General features: G+C 40.2%; 1 protein-coding gene across 1 annotated transcript in view; it reads right to left on the reverse strand.

Moving 5' to 3' along the window:
• Positions 1-15: 15 nt before the first annotated feature.
• The window catches only part of LOC122760637 (dynein axonemal heavy chain 11), a 39,512-nt gene continuing 22,102 nt past the window's right edge, over positions 16-17,425 (reverse strand). Inside the window, 26 exon segments of the mRNA XM_044015768.1 lie at positions 16-1,833; positions 1,923-2,063; positions 2,667-2,779; positions 2,852-2,967; positions 3,047-3,568; positions 4,204-4,332; positions 5,331-5,522; positions 5,623-5,850; positions 6,571-6,698; positions 6,781-6,929; positions 7,038-7,231; positions 7,766-7,888; positions 8,283-8,453; positions 8,702-8,842; positions 9,036-9,200; positions 9,802-10,006; positions 12,194-12,316; positions 12,699-12,934; positions 13,087-13,260; positions 14,457-14,591; positions 14,702-14,803; positions 14,914-15,096; positions 16,112-16,255; positions 16,342-16,455; positions 16,583-16,729; positions 16,887-17,120. Coding sequence (XP_043871703.1) covers positions 1,586-1,833; positions 1,923-2,063; positions 2,667-2,779; positions 2,852-2,967; positions 3,047-3,568; positions 4,204-4,332; positions 5,331-5,522; positions 5,623-5,850; positions 6,571-6,698; positions 6,781-6,929; positions 7,038-7,231; positions 7,766-7,888; positions 8,283-8,453; positions 8,702-8,842; positions 9,036-9,200; positions 9,802-10,006; positions 12,194-12,316; positions 12,699-12,934; positions 13,087-13,260; positions 14,457-14,591; positions 14,702-14,803; positions 14,914-15,096; positions 16,112-16,255; positions 16,342-16,455; positions 16,583-16,729; positions 16,887-17,120 — 4,557 coding nt within the window. The 3' untranslated portion in view covers positions 16-1,585.

Genomic DNA, 17,425 nt, shown 5'->3' on the forward strand with positions numbered 1-17,425 from the left:
CTCATCACACAAATGGTCACTAAAGCAGCACATTTACTGGTTAACAGGTTTATGCTTCATCACGTGAAAAATAATTCATTGGGGTGGTTAACATGGCAAAAACATGGAATATTTTAGTCTGTGAGAATACAGCAGCTGTAGTGAGTACACGAGTATTTCACTTGCTTGATCAGTGACGTACCAAAAGAAACAAATGTGGGCTCTTTTGGGTTTTTCCCCCCTCCCATGGCTGCTGTGAGGCGTAGGTGTGACCCAGATGCCCTTTGCTGACTTTAACCAGGTGTCCTGCTTGGCCTTTAACATGACTATCAGTGGCATAACCCCTGCTGCGCCGGGCGCTCTACCCTGCCATTTCCTCCCAAACACTGCCAGCACTGTATCATTTCCCTGTCACCAAATGACTGGCTAGCTGCTATGGGGTGCTAATGAGGGGAAGAGAGGGCAGATGAAGAGAAACTACAGGAAGACTGCTTCTTCATTTCCCCCTGCACAATACAATACACGGAATCAATCCTCCGTCCTCTGCTTGTCTGTCTGTGGCTGCTTTGGCTGCAGGGAGAAATTAAGTGCAACACAGCAGTTATTAGTGTTGGAGAAAATCTCATTTGAGGAGATAAGAGCCCCGACTTCCTCCACCCCCCCCGCCAAAATACAACACCTAATTCACTGGCTGTAAATTGTGCATCATAATATCTCCTGTTTATTACAGAAGATAATGTTACACCTGTTTGTTGCAACCTATTTGTTCAGTTGTTATCTCGTCTGTCGGCGGTATTTTGTCAGTGACACACTTATCTCTGTAGCTCCTGTAATATTTTTAGGGTTAGGGTTTAAAGCATAAACAATCAACGCTTTAGAATAATCTAAAGATCTTGTTTTTTCAATGAATCTTAAGTAAATCAATTACAAAAAAAAAAAAAATCCATTCTAGATAAGAAACACTGTGTCTTTAGGGTCTTTCAAAGTTAAATGTTTAATTTGGTTCAAATGAAGTAAATCAGATGCTAAAAGAGCGCACGGACAGATAAAGGATGAGTAATCTAATGTGTTGCTTTCTTATAGAAAGTTATCAGTGTCTCTGAATAGGTTTCTTCACCAGGCCAGGCTGAATGAATTACACTCGTCAGTTAGTATTCTGCCTCTGCCGTACAAAAGGTCAATGTCAAATGCACCTCATTTAAAAGTCAATAGCAACCATGCACATCATCTCCTGGGAATTCTGTCCCGGGAAACCTCCAGACGGCATTGTGTATCATTCAGTTAGTAGAGGGCAGCCACGGGGCTTTTTTAATCTTGACCTTCCAATAAAATATGCTCCCAATCCAGAATTACATGGTCTGAGATGGAGACATAAGCTCCCAACAAATCATGCTCACACTGAGCCATCTCAAGGGAAAAGTTCAACAGTGTCACACACAGACAACAGGTTCACCACAGGTTAAACTCCGCGTCTGTACTTTATCTTTAAATCTAAAACACACGCAAACACACAGGAACATGACTAAAATACATGTTTTAATACGATCTAAAAAGAATAAAAATGTTTAACACTGCTTTTAGAATGCTGTTGGCAAACACTTCACTGTCACACAGACAGCAACAACGCTACACCAGCTATAATCCACCTGGCAGGAGGCTGTTTGGTTCTAAGGTGGAGGCTCCAGACGTACGTGGAGCCGCGCTGCTTGGTGCGGTACACTGGACACTCGTAAGTACTTCTGAGTTCTTGCTCGTCTGCAGGCACAGCTCTCACATACAGCACTGGCATAGCTGGAGTCAGGTCCCTTAAGACCGCCTCAGATATGACGCCAGACTGAGTGTCCCAGCGAGCTCCTGGAGAGACACGGGAGTGATTTGACGTGTACGGCTCGTTCAGGACAGCAGAGATTATCCAACAGATGTTAGCATTGGTTTATTCTCACCTTCCATAAACAGCCCGTGGATGTAGGCTCCCTCTCGTGGTGGATGTCCAAAGTCGTCTTTGGTCTTTTTTGTCACGTCCACAGTCAGAGTCATTTTATCCAACGGCCACTGATTCTTGCGAGCGATGCTCTGCAGCACAGCTGGAAGTAAAACAAGATCACGTGTTAATATTCTTTACTTTCATGCGCACGTGTATGAAAGTAAAGGGAATATTCCTGGGCAGTTTGAGAGTTATTTTAAAGCAACATTTTTTTTAATCAGCGGATCTTTATATTCCTGTACATATCTTTGTGCAGAGAGAATTTAAAATGAAGTTACGTTTTCCCACCTACCTAAACAATGCCGTTCTTCTATAATTATTGTTTCTAAAGATGCCTTAAAACACCTTTCCTTTCCTTTTTGTAGAACGGTTGCACTAAATTGTTGTTGTCTATGTTGTGTAACTGTTTTGTAATTGGTATAATCTGGACATATTTTCTTCTGAATAGTTCAGTAAGATGTTGTATTCAGGTGGAGCCTTTAAATGAGTCCCATTAACGTTATGCCTCTCTCTATGTCCATTTTAAAAAAATAAAAAATATTTACCTTTTTCGTTAAGTGTATTATGCAAAACAAATCTCGTCAAAATAATCAATGAATTAATTGAGATTACAACTGGGAGTCCAGATCTCTGGATCCCCAAAGTACCCGGTGAAAACCACGGATGTAAATGATTGCTGTTCACAGTGGGAGTGGGATCTCACCTGTGAGGAAGGACTGAGGATTGAAAAGCCCTGACAGCCAAACAACAGCAGGCAGGACAAAGTCCTGAGTCCAGCTGTCCAGCTCATGACAGCTACACATTAGATCAGCAAACCTAAAGAGAGCAGAGGTTAAAGGAAAGTCCAGACGTGAGAGCATTGCTGAGTATTAGAAACAGTTGCTGTACCACTGTGGCAGTGTTTTAGTCGAGGGATAAGCCAGTTTGGCCCAGGAGTCGGGGACAGAATCATTGAACAGTGAGGACTGCAGCGTCTCCATACTGGAGGACATGGTGAGGTCTCCCTGCACAAAGAGAATACAAGCTTTTAGTGTTGATAGAAGGTTGTTGTTGTGTGAGCAGCAGAGTCACAGTTGATCGTACCCTCAGACCAAGATCCAGCTCATTGAGAGACTTCCTTATTTCTGCCAGCAGCAGATTCATCCTTTCACACTCCTGCAGACACACTAAAATGTAGGGGCTTCGCTCTGTCGTCTTTGTGCTCATCTCTGTCATGTTATACTCCTCTGGAAGCCTTTCAAGGATGTCCTCAATGATGGTCTTCACCTGACAAATGGGACAAACATGGCATGATTATTCATGCAGGTAGGTCATTGTCATTGTTCTCTCTCCTCTCTCTTCTTTTCTCTTTCCTGTTCACACCTTCTCCTCTGTGCTCTGAGCCGCTCCCTCTCCTCTGGAGGAGTCGGGAGGCTGCAGCTCCAGCAGAGTCCTTAGCAGGTTGTCTGAGGTGACAGTGAGGCACTCCAGCTCAGCATTTGGAGGGAGACCATAGAGTGTGGGATTCTCAGGTGGAAGATGCTTGTCAATATAACTGTGGTAACCACTATAGTCCATGAACGGCGGAGCCAGGAAGCCAGGACACAGAGAGAGCTCGCCTTCAAACTAAGACATTTGAAAGAAACAAAAACAAAAGGAATGACAGCGTGGGAGAATGTTTGTTATGCAACGATTATCTTGACAGTTAAAGTCTAACCCAAAAAAGTCTGATCCAGTTTTAAAATTGAAAATGATTAACAGCAGCACACGCACAAGCCATTTGCTGCACTTACAACTAAACACAGTGATTGACGTCTGATTGTTCAAATTGTTTTTTTGGGAGAATGAGTGTCAGCGTTGTTTGGCTGTGAAAGCAAACTGCCAGAAGGTTAGTCTCACTCCTTTGTGGAGGTGAAACAGCTGAATTCCAGATGAAACATCCCTCTTCAAAATCACCTAATACATATAATACACGTGTGATTCGGCAGCTGTGGTGAAATTACAAAAGTGAGGAGCTAAAAATGAGCGGTTGCAAAGACTTCATGATGGCAGTTCAGGTTTGCATCCCAAGAGGGCACCATTTACCTTGATAACACTAACAAAACTGCACATTTTCTTTATCATTTCAAAACGAGAGCAAACTTCACGACTGTGTTCCAAAATGACGAGGTGAACTGAACCCAAATAAATAAATAAATCGTTGATATTAATATTTTGTGGCACAATTTCTTGAAACCAAACACAAAAGAGAGGAAACCCACCATTTTTGGATGCATGAATTCTTGCAGATAGGTCTTACACAGTCTCCTGTCCCAGTCATCAGTGATGTGTCCTCCGTACATGATCTCTCCAAAAAGAAAACACAAGTCCTCCCAAGGCACCAGCATGGACTTAAAAAGACACAGAGGAGACACATGTATTATACTTTTCAGATATTGTAATAATAATAATGATAATAATAATAATAACTGTAATAATAATAATAATGATGATGCTGTGCCTTTAAATCATTGTCAAAATGTTTTGTAATTATAACGATAATTGAGGAATATTCTTGAATTGTTTCAACGATACTTTAGTTTCATTTTGGCATTATTCCACCATTCCTTTGAAACTTCTCGCACAAACCGCATTATCTCATTAAACGAGCTCTTTAGATCAGGATAACTGTCGGCATATCTAACAAAATTATATTTCTTTACACGAATTGATTCAAGGTGTGACAGAGGAGTCTTCTCCTCGGTAAGATTATGATCTGTGAGGGTGAAGGAGGAAGAAAAGAAGGGGTGATTCATAACAAATTACAAAAGCTGGAGGTTCACAATCATTTGTACCTGTATTGTTTTGCAAATTGCTTCCTTCATCAGCTCTAATTACAGTGATCACTTATGTAGCGTTGTGGACTGTCACATTGGCTGCATGTAATTACATTTAGGATAACGCTTCATTGCCCCCCTAATGAATCCTCTGTATACGCACATACAGGTTACTGTTTGGTTAACATAATGAAGGACATTCGTTTTTGGAGGGCAGAATACCTCACAGACATAATTGGTTGTGACCGGAGTAATAGGAGCTGTAAGAGAAATACATTAGGAGTAGTGCAAGTTGCAGCACCATGACAATGATTTTTTTTTTTGTCTTTGTGAAATAAAGCTAAATTATAGGCTTCGTTATAGAGCAAAGAAATTTCGAATAAAAGATGAGAATGAAATGCCCCCCCCCCTGCAAATTATAAAAGAATTCAACAAGTAATTGCAGACACCGCAAACTCCATTATTATCAACAATGTACACAGGATAAGAAAGAAGTAGCAAGAAAGGTCAGTAAAAAAAGTTAAATAAAATATAGAAAGTTGAATTATATTGAAAAGTAGTGGTGGAAATACTTTGGTGTTGGCCTCTAAGTAGTTATACAAGACGTTTGCCGAGATGGTGAGGTCTCCGGTGCTGATGGGGTAGTTATGGTTCCACCCTTGGGGACCAAATTTACGGCGCTCTGTAACACAAGCATGAAAAAAGCAAAGGGAGAAAAGCATGGAGTTGAACTCCTGCTCTCTGGAACACATTTCCAGAGTGTCCTGCAAAAAAAGAGAGAGAGATGTGATGTCATACACAATACAGTGAATGTCATCAAATGAAATGTATATTAGTAGAGGTTATTCAAAATGTTTAACACACCTGATTGAAGTTGTTGAGGGCAGTGTGCAGACTGGCATTCATGCCAGTGGGTGGCTCGTTGGTAATTTTGATGGCGTTTTCCAGTATTCCTCCAGGGATCACATGCTGCTCAGGACTTGGTGCTGGTTCACCGGTGATGAACACCCTGTAGCTGGGGTGACAGTCCACCGCTACCGTCTCCAGGAGAGAATCTAGAGAAGGCAGCCAGCAAGCCACGAGGTGTACATTCTGGAAAACGAGAAATCACAACATTAAAACTGTTGTGCACAAACGTCTAAATATAAACAAATGTCTGGTTAAGCCTGATCAGCTCCACATGACTCTCTCTGTGTTTGGCAGTTGCAGTGTTTGGATCTCATCCGCAGAAATCCTTTTGTTGTGTCGAGGAAGTGATTTGTCATTTGGAGTATGACAAAAAACACAAAGTGTTGGTAAAAGTGATTTTTACAGCTCAAAAAACCCAGTCGTTCAGCAGTGTGTAACGGGATAAATGTTTCTTATCCCCGCCCTCCCCTGCGCTGCTGGTGTGTAAACACAAACGCTCCCTCAGTCAGGACCAATACCATTCCTGTTCACACAGATCCAACAGAGGCAGAATAACAAGTTCAACAACAATAAATAAAAAAAAAAATATCAGCATAATTATACATTGCAGCTTAAAAAAAGGTTTTAAGTTTATAAAGATGAATTAAAACAACATCAGAAACCCAGAGCCAAACATCGGAAGCCAAAACACTGGCAAACCTTCAGTTTCTTGCTAAAGACTTCTGTAAAGGCAGCATTTATGGAGCTGATGCAGCCAATTATGTTTTTTATCGAACCAAATTGAGTTTATTTCACTTGCTTGGTGGAGTAGATAATGAAATTACATGCAATACTGGCGGCTAAGTGGAAGAGCAGCCTGATGTCACTGCAGTGATCTGGTCACTAAATAGTAACACTCCCTACCTGCAGAATGACCCAGTGTCCCAGTTTGGAGGCATTTTCCAGAGCCCATTCAGCTACCTCCTCCTGCCCCTGTCCCAGGGACACATTGAGTAAAGTGCCTTTGTCGAGAGAGAATCCCAGCTTCAAGCCTGCAACAAAAGGGACACTTTGAATATTTAACCCTGCTAAGTGATGTGGATGTGCAAATACAAAAAACATTAAACATGATACCTAGCTTCTCTACATCTTTGAGTGGATCCACTCCAGGTGAGAGGATGAAGAACATGGGGGTTGAGGGGCCACTTTCCTCGTACAGCTTTTCAAATTCAAGCCTGGCAGCTTCCACATATTTTGTTCCCATGCTCTCCTCCACAAAGTTCCTGTCAGGAAACATTGTCAGAGAAGCAAAATGACGTACTGCTCATCACTTGAAAAAGATTCAAATACGATTAGCTCATTTTGCTACATGCTCCATGTCATTCACTCACCTCAGTGAATAGGTTAACCTATCAGGGCGAAGTGCTCGCAGGATAATGAGCTTCTGGAGGGAGCTCTTGTTCTTCCAGTCCTGAGGAAGTCTTTCCTTTTCAGGACAGCTGGATTCAACCACCTTCCTCCAGCGCTTTGGTGAACTCTCGATATCTCTGTCCAGTCCACTGAAGTTCTCCATTGTAGAAATTGTCTAATCACATAAACATTATAAGACCTCTCTTTATTAAATGTGTAAAATAGTATATATAGCAATAATATGTGGTTGCAAACTAAAAACAACACAGTTTTGCTTAAACCTGGTACAATTAGTCTCTGCTGGTAATACTTTACATTACAGTTCAGTTACAACATTGCAATAGTATGGTAAAGAAAATGGCTTAATCTTATTTCTAATGCAATTTCCATTGCGGCAAAAACTATGGTTATAAAGTGTTACTAAATAACACTAATGTCCTTTCCAAAACAATATCCTTATAGCAACTGACTACCACCATCAGTGTAACACATTCACTCAATGTTTGTGAATCAAAATGAATAATTACCATGTTATAAAGTTGAAATTAACTCTCCAAATTGTCCATTACTTGCCCATTACAAAACTGTTAACCATATTGTTACTGTACTGTACTCTTCTTGAAGATATATACTGTACATAGTTAATATTTTATTGCATACTCTCCCTAAATAAAATACCCTCCCATGGGTATCTTATGATACACTGTACCTTAATGGCTCCCCAGCTATGTGCAGAGAGGAAGGACACAGGACAATGTTTGCTTGTTTCCACAGGAAAACGCAGCAGCAAGTCAAATTCCTCAGCATCGATCAGACCGTGTTTGAGCAGAATCTAAAGGGAAGGACAAAAGCAAGTTTGTTATGATATAGTGTGTTGCATTGATCTCTTTGGCAACAGGAATGGGTTAAAATCATACAGGTTGATAAATCACATGTGAATGTGGAAATGCCACATGAAGGGCAGCCTTCAGAGCAGCTTTTTTTTTTTTTAAAGGCGAAAACAGTTGCCGCGGTGACAGATAATTGCATTATGCCATCAGAACCAGCCCCCTTGTCAGAACCAACTGTCTGAACAGCAGCCACAGAGCAGGGTGTGAGAGGTAATCAATGGCAGCGTATGGTCCTGCTGACTGCTTTTAATTGAAGTTAATGTGGGGGCAGAAAAGTACTTTGATTGATGAGGATGACAGGACGCTCCACCTTTGAGGCGGCCCTAAGTCTCTCACCTGGAAGGCAGTGTGTGACAAGAAGGTTAACTTGTCTCTCTCAAACAGGCCCTGGCAGGTGTACAGGAATACATAATAGGTGATGGCCTCTGTGAGGGTGTGCACTCTGGTCCTCACATCCTCGTCCCATTCTGCATGCTCCATCGCTTTGTTAAACACTGAGTTGAAGGTCTGAAACACAACCAGAGGGAGGATCAGTGCTGTCAAACGGCCATGAGCCCAAGCTCTGCACTGAACTGAGAACTAAACAGATAACACATGGGTAAAGAAAAGTACATTTAACCCGATTTCTAACCAGCACTGCTGATATAACAAAGAAAATCCAATAGAATACTGGTCTAAATGGACTGTGTATTATTTGAAATAATGCAAAAATCATGTTTGTCCCCCTGAGAGCACTTCAGGCATAAATCCTTCACCTTGAGAGAATGCTGGTACATAGGGTTAATCTTGCTGAGGTCACTGATGATGAAGAAGAGGAGTGATGCTCTCTCAGCTGCTGGGCGGTAAAGTTCTCGCGCCTCGTTGATCTTTGTCTCGTTCTCTCTGGCCTCCACCACCTGCGTGTGCCAAATGCACAAAATGAGCTATTAGGCTCTCAGTCATGCTCCAAATCCCTCTCATTACACATATTCAAACCACATATCATTTGAAGTTAATGCAATAAAATGAGGCACTTGTTGTTGCATGACATTCAAAAACATTTGAGTGACAAAAAAAAAAGTGCACTCAACAACAGTCTGACCGACTAACCTTGTGCTGGATGTGGGCAGCTGTGGTCTTTGTGTTCTCAAGTTGCTCCACCAGAGAAATATCACCCAGAAAATTACCACCGGCTGCAGAGAGTCGACTCAACAGGTCATCCTCCAGCTGCTTGAGCTCAATCTTAAAGTGGTTCTGTTGTGTGGTCAGCTCCAGCTTAGAGAATATACACAAAACAATTCAGATTTCTTATCATCGACCAAGATACTTGCATTTAAAAAACATCACTTTAATGCAAACAAGTTTCATGTAGACTGATCAGTTGAAGCTCTACACAATTTTATCTTTTTTTGTTAAAATCCTCTTCATGTCCTAATAGAAAAATCAATAAAAACAAAGAGAAGTTCAGTGTTTTCTTAAAGGTAATTCAAACATGGTGTAAACAGTATTAACAAAAATGTCATCACTGCTCTTTCTCCTCCACTTGGCTTTAGGCAGTGTTGTGTTTTGAGGAAGGAGCATCGACTAAAGGACAGACAGGACTCCCAAATCAGGGAGTGCACAGGCACAAGAGTTGGAACAACATTTCGATCAAAAAGTGTATTTTCAAACAAATGAAATACAATATTTTTGAATGGTTAAATCGCTGTTGTATTTGCAATTTGTGTTTGTGTTGTTTGCTTCCTAAAAAGTCTTCGTGAAAATGTTGACACAAATCTAATTATCCGGACAATAAGAGGATTTCAACAAATAAGATTTAAAAAAAAATGACAGACTTGAGCTTTAACATCTTTTTGTAAAATGCTTTAAGGTTCACCTTTAGGGCCTCCAGGTCGGGTCTTTCCCGGGACACTACCTGTCCCAGCAGCTGTTCCTCCAGGCCCACAGGAGTCACTGTGAAGTTGATGAGTGTGGTCTGGGCCTGGAGCTCAGGAGGGAAGTGGGGATTGGCCAATTTAGTGTGTAGTATGAGCTTGAAGTTACTGTTGTATTCGCACAACTTGCCCCCAATTTGAATGTACCTGAAAATCAGTGCCAGTGTTTAACAACATGCATGAAGTGAAAAACACAGACAAAAGAAAGAGTAAAAGAAAACAGGCAATAAAATAAATTAACAGATTTGGTCATGAGGCTGATGCAGTACAGGAGAGGTGCCTTAAAATGCTGCTCTTCCCAGCAAATACACTGATATTTCATGTTAGGAGTATTTGGTTTCAGTTTGCAATAAACAAATTGATACAAATCTATTTTTTTCCTGCAAAACAAATACATAATTTAATATAATAGCATACTACATTACTACATTCACTTTTAAAGTAACGACGATTAAGAATGTCACTGTTTCTTGAAGAAAATGATGATGATGATGTAGACAGTTTAAATAAAAGGGTAATTATGACAGCGATAACAATGACCATAATGGCAACAGTAAACATTTGAATCGTGACACTGTAAACTCTGTATTTTGAAACTTGACTGGATGCTTATGAGTGAGTCAACTTCACTTCATCTGCAACTTCCACAGATGAAAAAACTTCATTCTGATTCCAAATGTCTCTCATACTATAGACAAATATTCATGAATAAATATGACAGATTGCGTCCACAGCATCCAATTTTTATCTGTTCCTGCATTTCAATTAAATTAGCGCTTGCTTGACGACCTGGTGGCTTTTCATTTTTCTCTAATTACCCCTTAGATGTCAGGCAAAGGCCCCAATTTTACAGCACAGGTTCCTCGTGGCCTGGGTCTGGTTCAACTCTATATCTTCACAAGCCAGAATTAATGTACTATTGATAGAACCATTACTCCACCAAATTAAAGTCCTTTCTGATGGATTGGCTTGTAGTCTTCCATCAGCCATGAAAGGAATAATTAGTATTCATTACTTCACACTCTACAACATTCCAATTATTAATGAACTTCAGCTGTGGAAGCCCTACCAGATCCATCATGGCTGCCCCAGCAGGTTGTATTAATCATCGACAGAAACAAGTGTGTGGGTCATCTACAAGGGATAAACTTATAATCAGATTTACCATGATGAATTGTTACATCTGGACCGACAGGACTTCAGGTGAAGCTCATACTTGACTTAGATACTTCATATACAGTACATAATCATATATATGATTATGTACTCTATATGAAGTATCTGTTTGTGGCAAGAGCCAGAACATTTTTTACAGGTTAAAGTGAAATCCGACTGTCAATTGTGTATATGTTTTTTCCATGTAGATTACCATATTCAGTAAATTTTAAAAATAAAGCTGGGCTTTGCCTGTTGAGGCCAACTCAGCTGTTGACTAAGAAAAGGAAAGTAGATTTCACTGAGCCGTAGAAGCCATGTTTGTATATTTGTATATCATGTATGTTTATCATTTTTGGATGCATGTGTGAGTTAGAGATTCTTATATCAAATAGCATTAGTGGTACAGCCTTATTTTTAATTAAATGACACAAAATCCCCAAACATGACCTCACTACTTGGACAAACGACAGCAGGTTGTGATTTAAGATAATCCGCATGCAATGATTCATGTTAGTGAGTGTAAAGCTGACTCAGTAATTTTATCATTCCTTTTCCAAATAAATAAATGCAGACAAATCATCTATCAGGGCAGTGGAATTATTGAAGCTGAATTGAGTTTGCCATTATGATGGAGGACTGGTGAATTAAGTGTGTTACATGCCAGCTTTTTTGTGGCAGACAGGAGTCCTTATACATAACCATGACTGTCTTCAATTCAGCTCTCTTTACACTGAGGCTCAGCTGTTCAATATTCATCGCACCTAAAGAATATGAACACACAAATATACATCTATCACACATCTTGAGGGGCCAATCAATATGGTGGCCACAGGGATTCAGAACACGTGCCACAAATTCATTTATACTCTACAGAGTGGGCAATAATAAAGCATTCAGTCATGTCTTACTGGTGTTTCAATGCTCACTAAGATTCAACCATCTGGTAAATCTGCCCCTATTGTCTCACACCGCGGACACATTTTGATGGGCTGTGGGCAAATTGACTTGTGTATCTGGAGTGATATAAAGACCATACATTGATTTAAATGGTTTTTGGATGGCGACAACAGTATTTAAACTTGTTAAAGCTAGTTTGTTGCTCCATTTATGTTTTTCGTATCCTCGATCTTTCTACATAAAACGGTGTATATGCAATGTTGTAGTTCCGTAACTGACCTTCCTCTTTTGATAGTGTTTCTTCCCAGCAGAGGCTCGAGGACGGGGTCGACCTTTTCGGGCAGATTCTCGATCAGAACTGTCTCACCACTACTGAGGGCTACTTCAATCACATCAAGATACCTGCGAATACAAAAGCAAATTTCAAGTTTATTTTTATCATATCAAAAAAAATGACTTGTTTTATTCTTCTAACAAGATATTCATTTTCTAACAAAATATTGTTATCGAACCATACTTGGGATATTTGTGTAATGATTTTGGAAAATGATGGTGATTTTTTGGAAATTGTTTCCAACCAAATATTGCCAAAATGTTGTGATGTGGCTGAGCTGTGAATACAGTGTATGCAGAACCTGAGGAAGCCAAAAACAAAAGTAAATAAAGTAATTTCAGTGTTTTTGATACGCTGCAAAGCAAATTTCTGTGGTATAAAAGCACATTAGCGAATAGTAAAACAGGACACTTTGATTGTAAATTGATACATACATAATCCCTTTCTCACCCTTTCTGTCCCAGCTGCACCACCTTCAGCTCCGACCCTAGCCGGTTTCTGACCCACTTGACGCCTTGCTGCTGTGGGTCAATCATGAGCGGCCAACGCTCACTAGTGGTCAGGATGGCAGCATTCTCGGTGGACATCCGATCATTTGGCAGGCCCTGGTTATGCCAGGCAGCAACAGTGGCATCGTCTGTAAGCATGAGGATGGGATCCAGGCCCTCTGTCAGTGGTGTGGAGACCTGGAACAGAAATCACGTTATGATGTCAGCGCAGTTGGAGCAATAAAGGTTGCTGAGACAGATGAGCTTCAGCTCACAGACTTTACGGTGGATGTTTGTAGAGAAATATTTCACTGCAATCCGAGACTGTAAAAAAAAGAAACAGGCATTACCATCTGAGACTGAAGGAAGGGGATCCACGCATTGTTAAAGAGCTCAATGCGATATTGCCTCGTAAAATATCCCATGTAAGAGACGAATGCTGAAGTGAGGAGGGCATCACCACACAGCGTTTTCTGTTGCTCTTCATACTGAACAAGTGCTTGGGACCACCGTTCCTTCTCTGACTGCAAGACACAAAACAAGACTTAAAGACAATTTAAAAAAATATGCAAAGATATATGAAACTTAGTTGAAACCAAAGAGACGAGGGAAAAATCTACTACGCGGGGAAATTCATGTGCTGAGTCACCTGCCACTTCAGGAAAAGTAAGCACTAAGGCATTCAACTGCACTTCCTTTAAAATAGCTTTGCAAGTTTGACTCACTCAGCATCAATATAGCATTCATTTAAACCTTCAATACTAGCACTGTGACAGCCCTACAACAATAAATCAGGCATGGCATTTTCTTACAAGGGGCTGTGGATTTAGAATATGTCACATAATAAATTTTCAGACAGTTAAAAATCACTATAATTTTACTCTAATGTATTATGGATTGCCTGTAATATCACTCAGTCCAGGGTGAGACACTGTTAATTTCCAACAGATGTTGAGGCTTTGAGGTAAGTTAATGATTAAATATAGACGGCCTGATTTATTAGTCTGAACACTATTGCTTCCAGGTCAATGCCATAAAGACAAAACATTTATCTTGATATGCTTAAAAGCCAAGCTGTTCCATGCAAACCACATTTATTTTGTAGAATAAGAAAGTGAAACTTACAAAAAAGCCCCTTAAATTACCATCTTTCATTTCATATTATCATGCATAAGGATAATAGAGACTGCAGTCAAAAAAAGCCACGCACAGCAACACGTTATATTTAACAAGTGTTAAATATACTATTCAACAAATCATGCAAATCTGAAACATTTGACATTTATGTACTACATACAGTTATATTTCATGAGAAGGTTTTCGAGTGAACTGTTATTACACACGCACACACACACACACTCTGCAGCACTGACTGAGAGCAGTGTTAGTGTAGTGCACATGCCATCTCCCTTCCTTTCTACATTTGGAAGCAGTTCAGTTACCAGTTGCCCAGTTCAGCCATGCGTTTACTGTGGTCCAGCCCTCTCTACCTGTCTCACAAGTCCCCAGGATGCTGCTGGGCCAGGCTGTAAAATCTGCCTTTTTCCTGAACCACTCATACAAATGTCAGGAAACGCTGCCAAAACATAACAAACTCTAGTCCAGATTATTGATGCAATTCGAGCACCTCTTCATGTGTGTCCCCGGAGATTTAACAGTTTACGTTATGCCAGGTCACCCCCAGCAACACCATCAAACTCGTCCATCTCTGCTTGTTTACCTCTAAGCCCTTGACTAGTTGATTGGCCAGCTCGATGGTGTGGTTGGTATGTGCCACCTCTTCCTGACAGCTGATTTTCTCAGCTGTAGCTCTTTCAAACTGAGCTGTTAAGCTCTGAACACTGGCATCAAGGTCCTGGTGAAACAAAGCAAATTTGGGCAACGGAAGTTAAACATTATTAAGAAAATACACACTCTCTATAGCTTAACAGCTTTATGTGAATAAAGTATAATGATTTCACTCACAGCCAGTTTCTTTTGAACTGAAAGCAGTTTGGCAGTAGCCATTTCTAGCTCTGTATTAGCTTGTGATAATGCATGTCTCTTTGGAATCACCTCACAATAAATCTGCAAAAAGGAGGAAAACTTCATGAAATGAGACCAAGAACATGGACAATTTTGTTGCACAAAATGTATACAACATTTATCATAGCTAAGAAGTGAAGGCGTTGACTGACCTCGTAGTATTTGACAATGTTAATGGTCCAGGCACAGAGACCAGCTGCAGCTGTAGATTTGGTTCGAACAAGGTCAGGGTGAAACTCCGGGTTTCTCAGATACTGTTGCTTTACCACAGTCAAACAGGACTCAGGGATGTGCTCCTTGTCGTATGACACCAGGGCCTGGAGGAAATCATCCACCTGACAGACATGAACACAGAAGCATGGGATTCAATAATGTGCACACTGGACACTTGGACTTTAACGGTTATGAATTTTAACAACTAGGCAAAACGTAAGTATGTTTGTATACAGATTTAATGGCTTTAAAATAAATAACATGTACTTTCTGGTTTTTTTGTGGATGTGGAAGCTCACCATGCAAACAAAAACAACAGTATTTTGATTTGAATGCAAAGTTCTGACAGGTGAGGTAATAGGAAGGGTGAGCAGATTGTGTCCTCCATGTGTTATTATCTTCAGTCTCATCATTAGATTCATTTAATTTTAATTATGTATATATATATATATATATGTATACAGTATATACATATAAGATCTGTCTCATTAAGCTCCACACATTATCTTAATATGGATTCATACTAATCTAATTATATATATAAAATATATTCTTTGTTGTGGAACTGTGTCTGCTAAATGTTAAAGTTTAATACAACTCAGGGATTACAGACTATACAGTACAAGTCATATTAGTATACGAATACATTGATATCCTGAATGAAGATCGATGTGGAGGTAAAAATATAAATTTGCATTTCCCTATTTCATGTGTTCCCACTCTACACTAGGCTACAATGATAATGACCTTTTTAACTCATGCTGCCTTGATGTTTTTTAATCTAAATAAGAGGCATGTGTCACAGTATCAGACATACGTGTATAGAAAACTATTCAAAAACCTAATTATGTCTTAAATGTGGCAACTATTTCTGGAAAATAATACTATAGTTAACCCCAATTTCATGCTAAATTCCTCTGGCTTTGGGAAAAATGCACATTTTACTTGCATTAATAGTCACTATAGGTTGATAAATGGTTAACACACTTGCTCTCCAGGCGAAGGAGCATATTCATAGAGCCTTCCAGCTGTAATGTGAGCAATGGTGAGATGCTGGGCAGGGCCAGGGTCAAGGCCCACACACAAATTAGTTTGGCATTAATCAGGCAGATGTGATTGACATTATGACAGCTTAACCTTGCCCATGAAGGCCCGTGCCGCCTTCCAGCTCCGATCCTTAGGCACTCGACCACGGGGGGCTAACAGAACCATCACAGCTGCTACTACATTGATCACTGCCACTGGAGGGTTTGGAAAGGCCTTCAGCTCAGTAAGATTCATCTAAAAAACAATAATGAGTACCACTTAATATTTACATTTACTAAAGATTCAAAAGAAAATGTGTTAAATCAGATAAAATGAAGCACTTTATTGAGGGTGTCCAGTGCTGTTGTGGCAGCTGTCAATGATGGCTCTGCCTTGGCCAAGTCATTTTCACAGTCTTTCTGTTTGACTGACACTTCTGCCTGAATGAGCACCACCTGCACAGAAGTAACCATAATGAGCAATATCACAAAAATACTATGTAGTAAATTTGTATATGGTACAGTATTGATAAATCACTTCAATGTAATTGTATGAAAACCAATATATGACAAAATATCTCACCTTTTGTGCCTCAACATCTGCAGCTTCTCTCTTGTTTCTAACTTTCTCAGTCTGCAGTCCAATCTTTCCGAGCAAAGCTTCGATATCCTGGTTTTTAAGGATCAGTTCACCTTCTTGTGATGCCAGTTTGGCTTGTAGATCCTCAACCTAAAACAGTTATAATATTATTACTTTGAATGTGTAATATATGTATACTTAATGTCAGGGGGAAAGCAACAAGGAGATTTACACTATTTCTAATATCCTTGGCCTTGGACCCTAAACCCTAATATTAGCCCCAATGATATATAATAAAGATATTTACCTGAGCAGCGGTGGTTTGTAGTTTTTGAAGGCCACTGTCAAGCCGGTTCATCTTGTGCTGGAGCTGAGCCCGGCTCTTCTCCAGAAGGTTTCTGTACAGTGTGATTTGCTGGAGAAAACTCTTGGGGGTGGTGTAATTGTACCTCTTCTCATTGCGCTGGTATTTTTCACTTGCCTGGTTGACACTAGTGTGAACGTAGGCCATGAAAAGACTGATGGATTCCTGGACGGCAGGCTGTAAAAATAAGCAGACAAGCGGGGGAGAGGGGAGAAGAGGGCGAACTGGATTGAGTAGAGTTTAACATCCCCAACCTGATGGGGACTGAAATATTATCTTCATAAATTTTGAATTCATCTACAAGTTTTGCCATCTTACTTGGATGGCCCTGACTTACTCAATCTGAAATTTAGGTGCAGTCACCAGGAGTGATTGGGCTTTGAAATCTCTATGAAAATAATGTGTTTAGGCCACCATGCAGCTTGTAAGACATGCACAATGTTTACATTATCACTGATGTCCTCCAACTTTCTGAACTCTGC

This window comes from Solea senegalensis, unplaced genomic scaffold, assembly GCF_019176455.1.
Source record: "Solea senegalensis isolate Sse05_10M unplaced genomic scaffold, IFAPA_SoseM_1 scf7180000013840, whole genome shotgun sequence".
Classification (NCBI taxonomy): domain Eukaryota; kingdom Metazoa; phylum Chordata; class Actinopteri; order Pleuronectiformes; family Soleidae; genus Solea; species Solea senegalensis.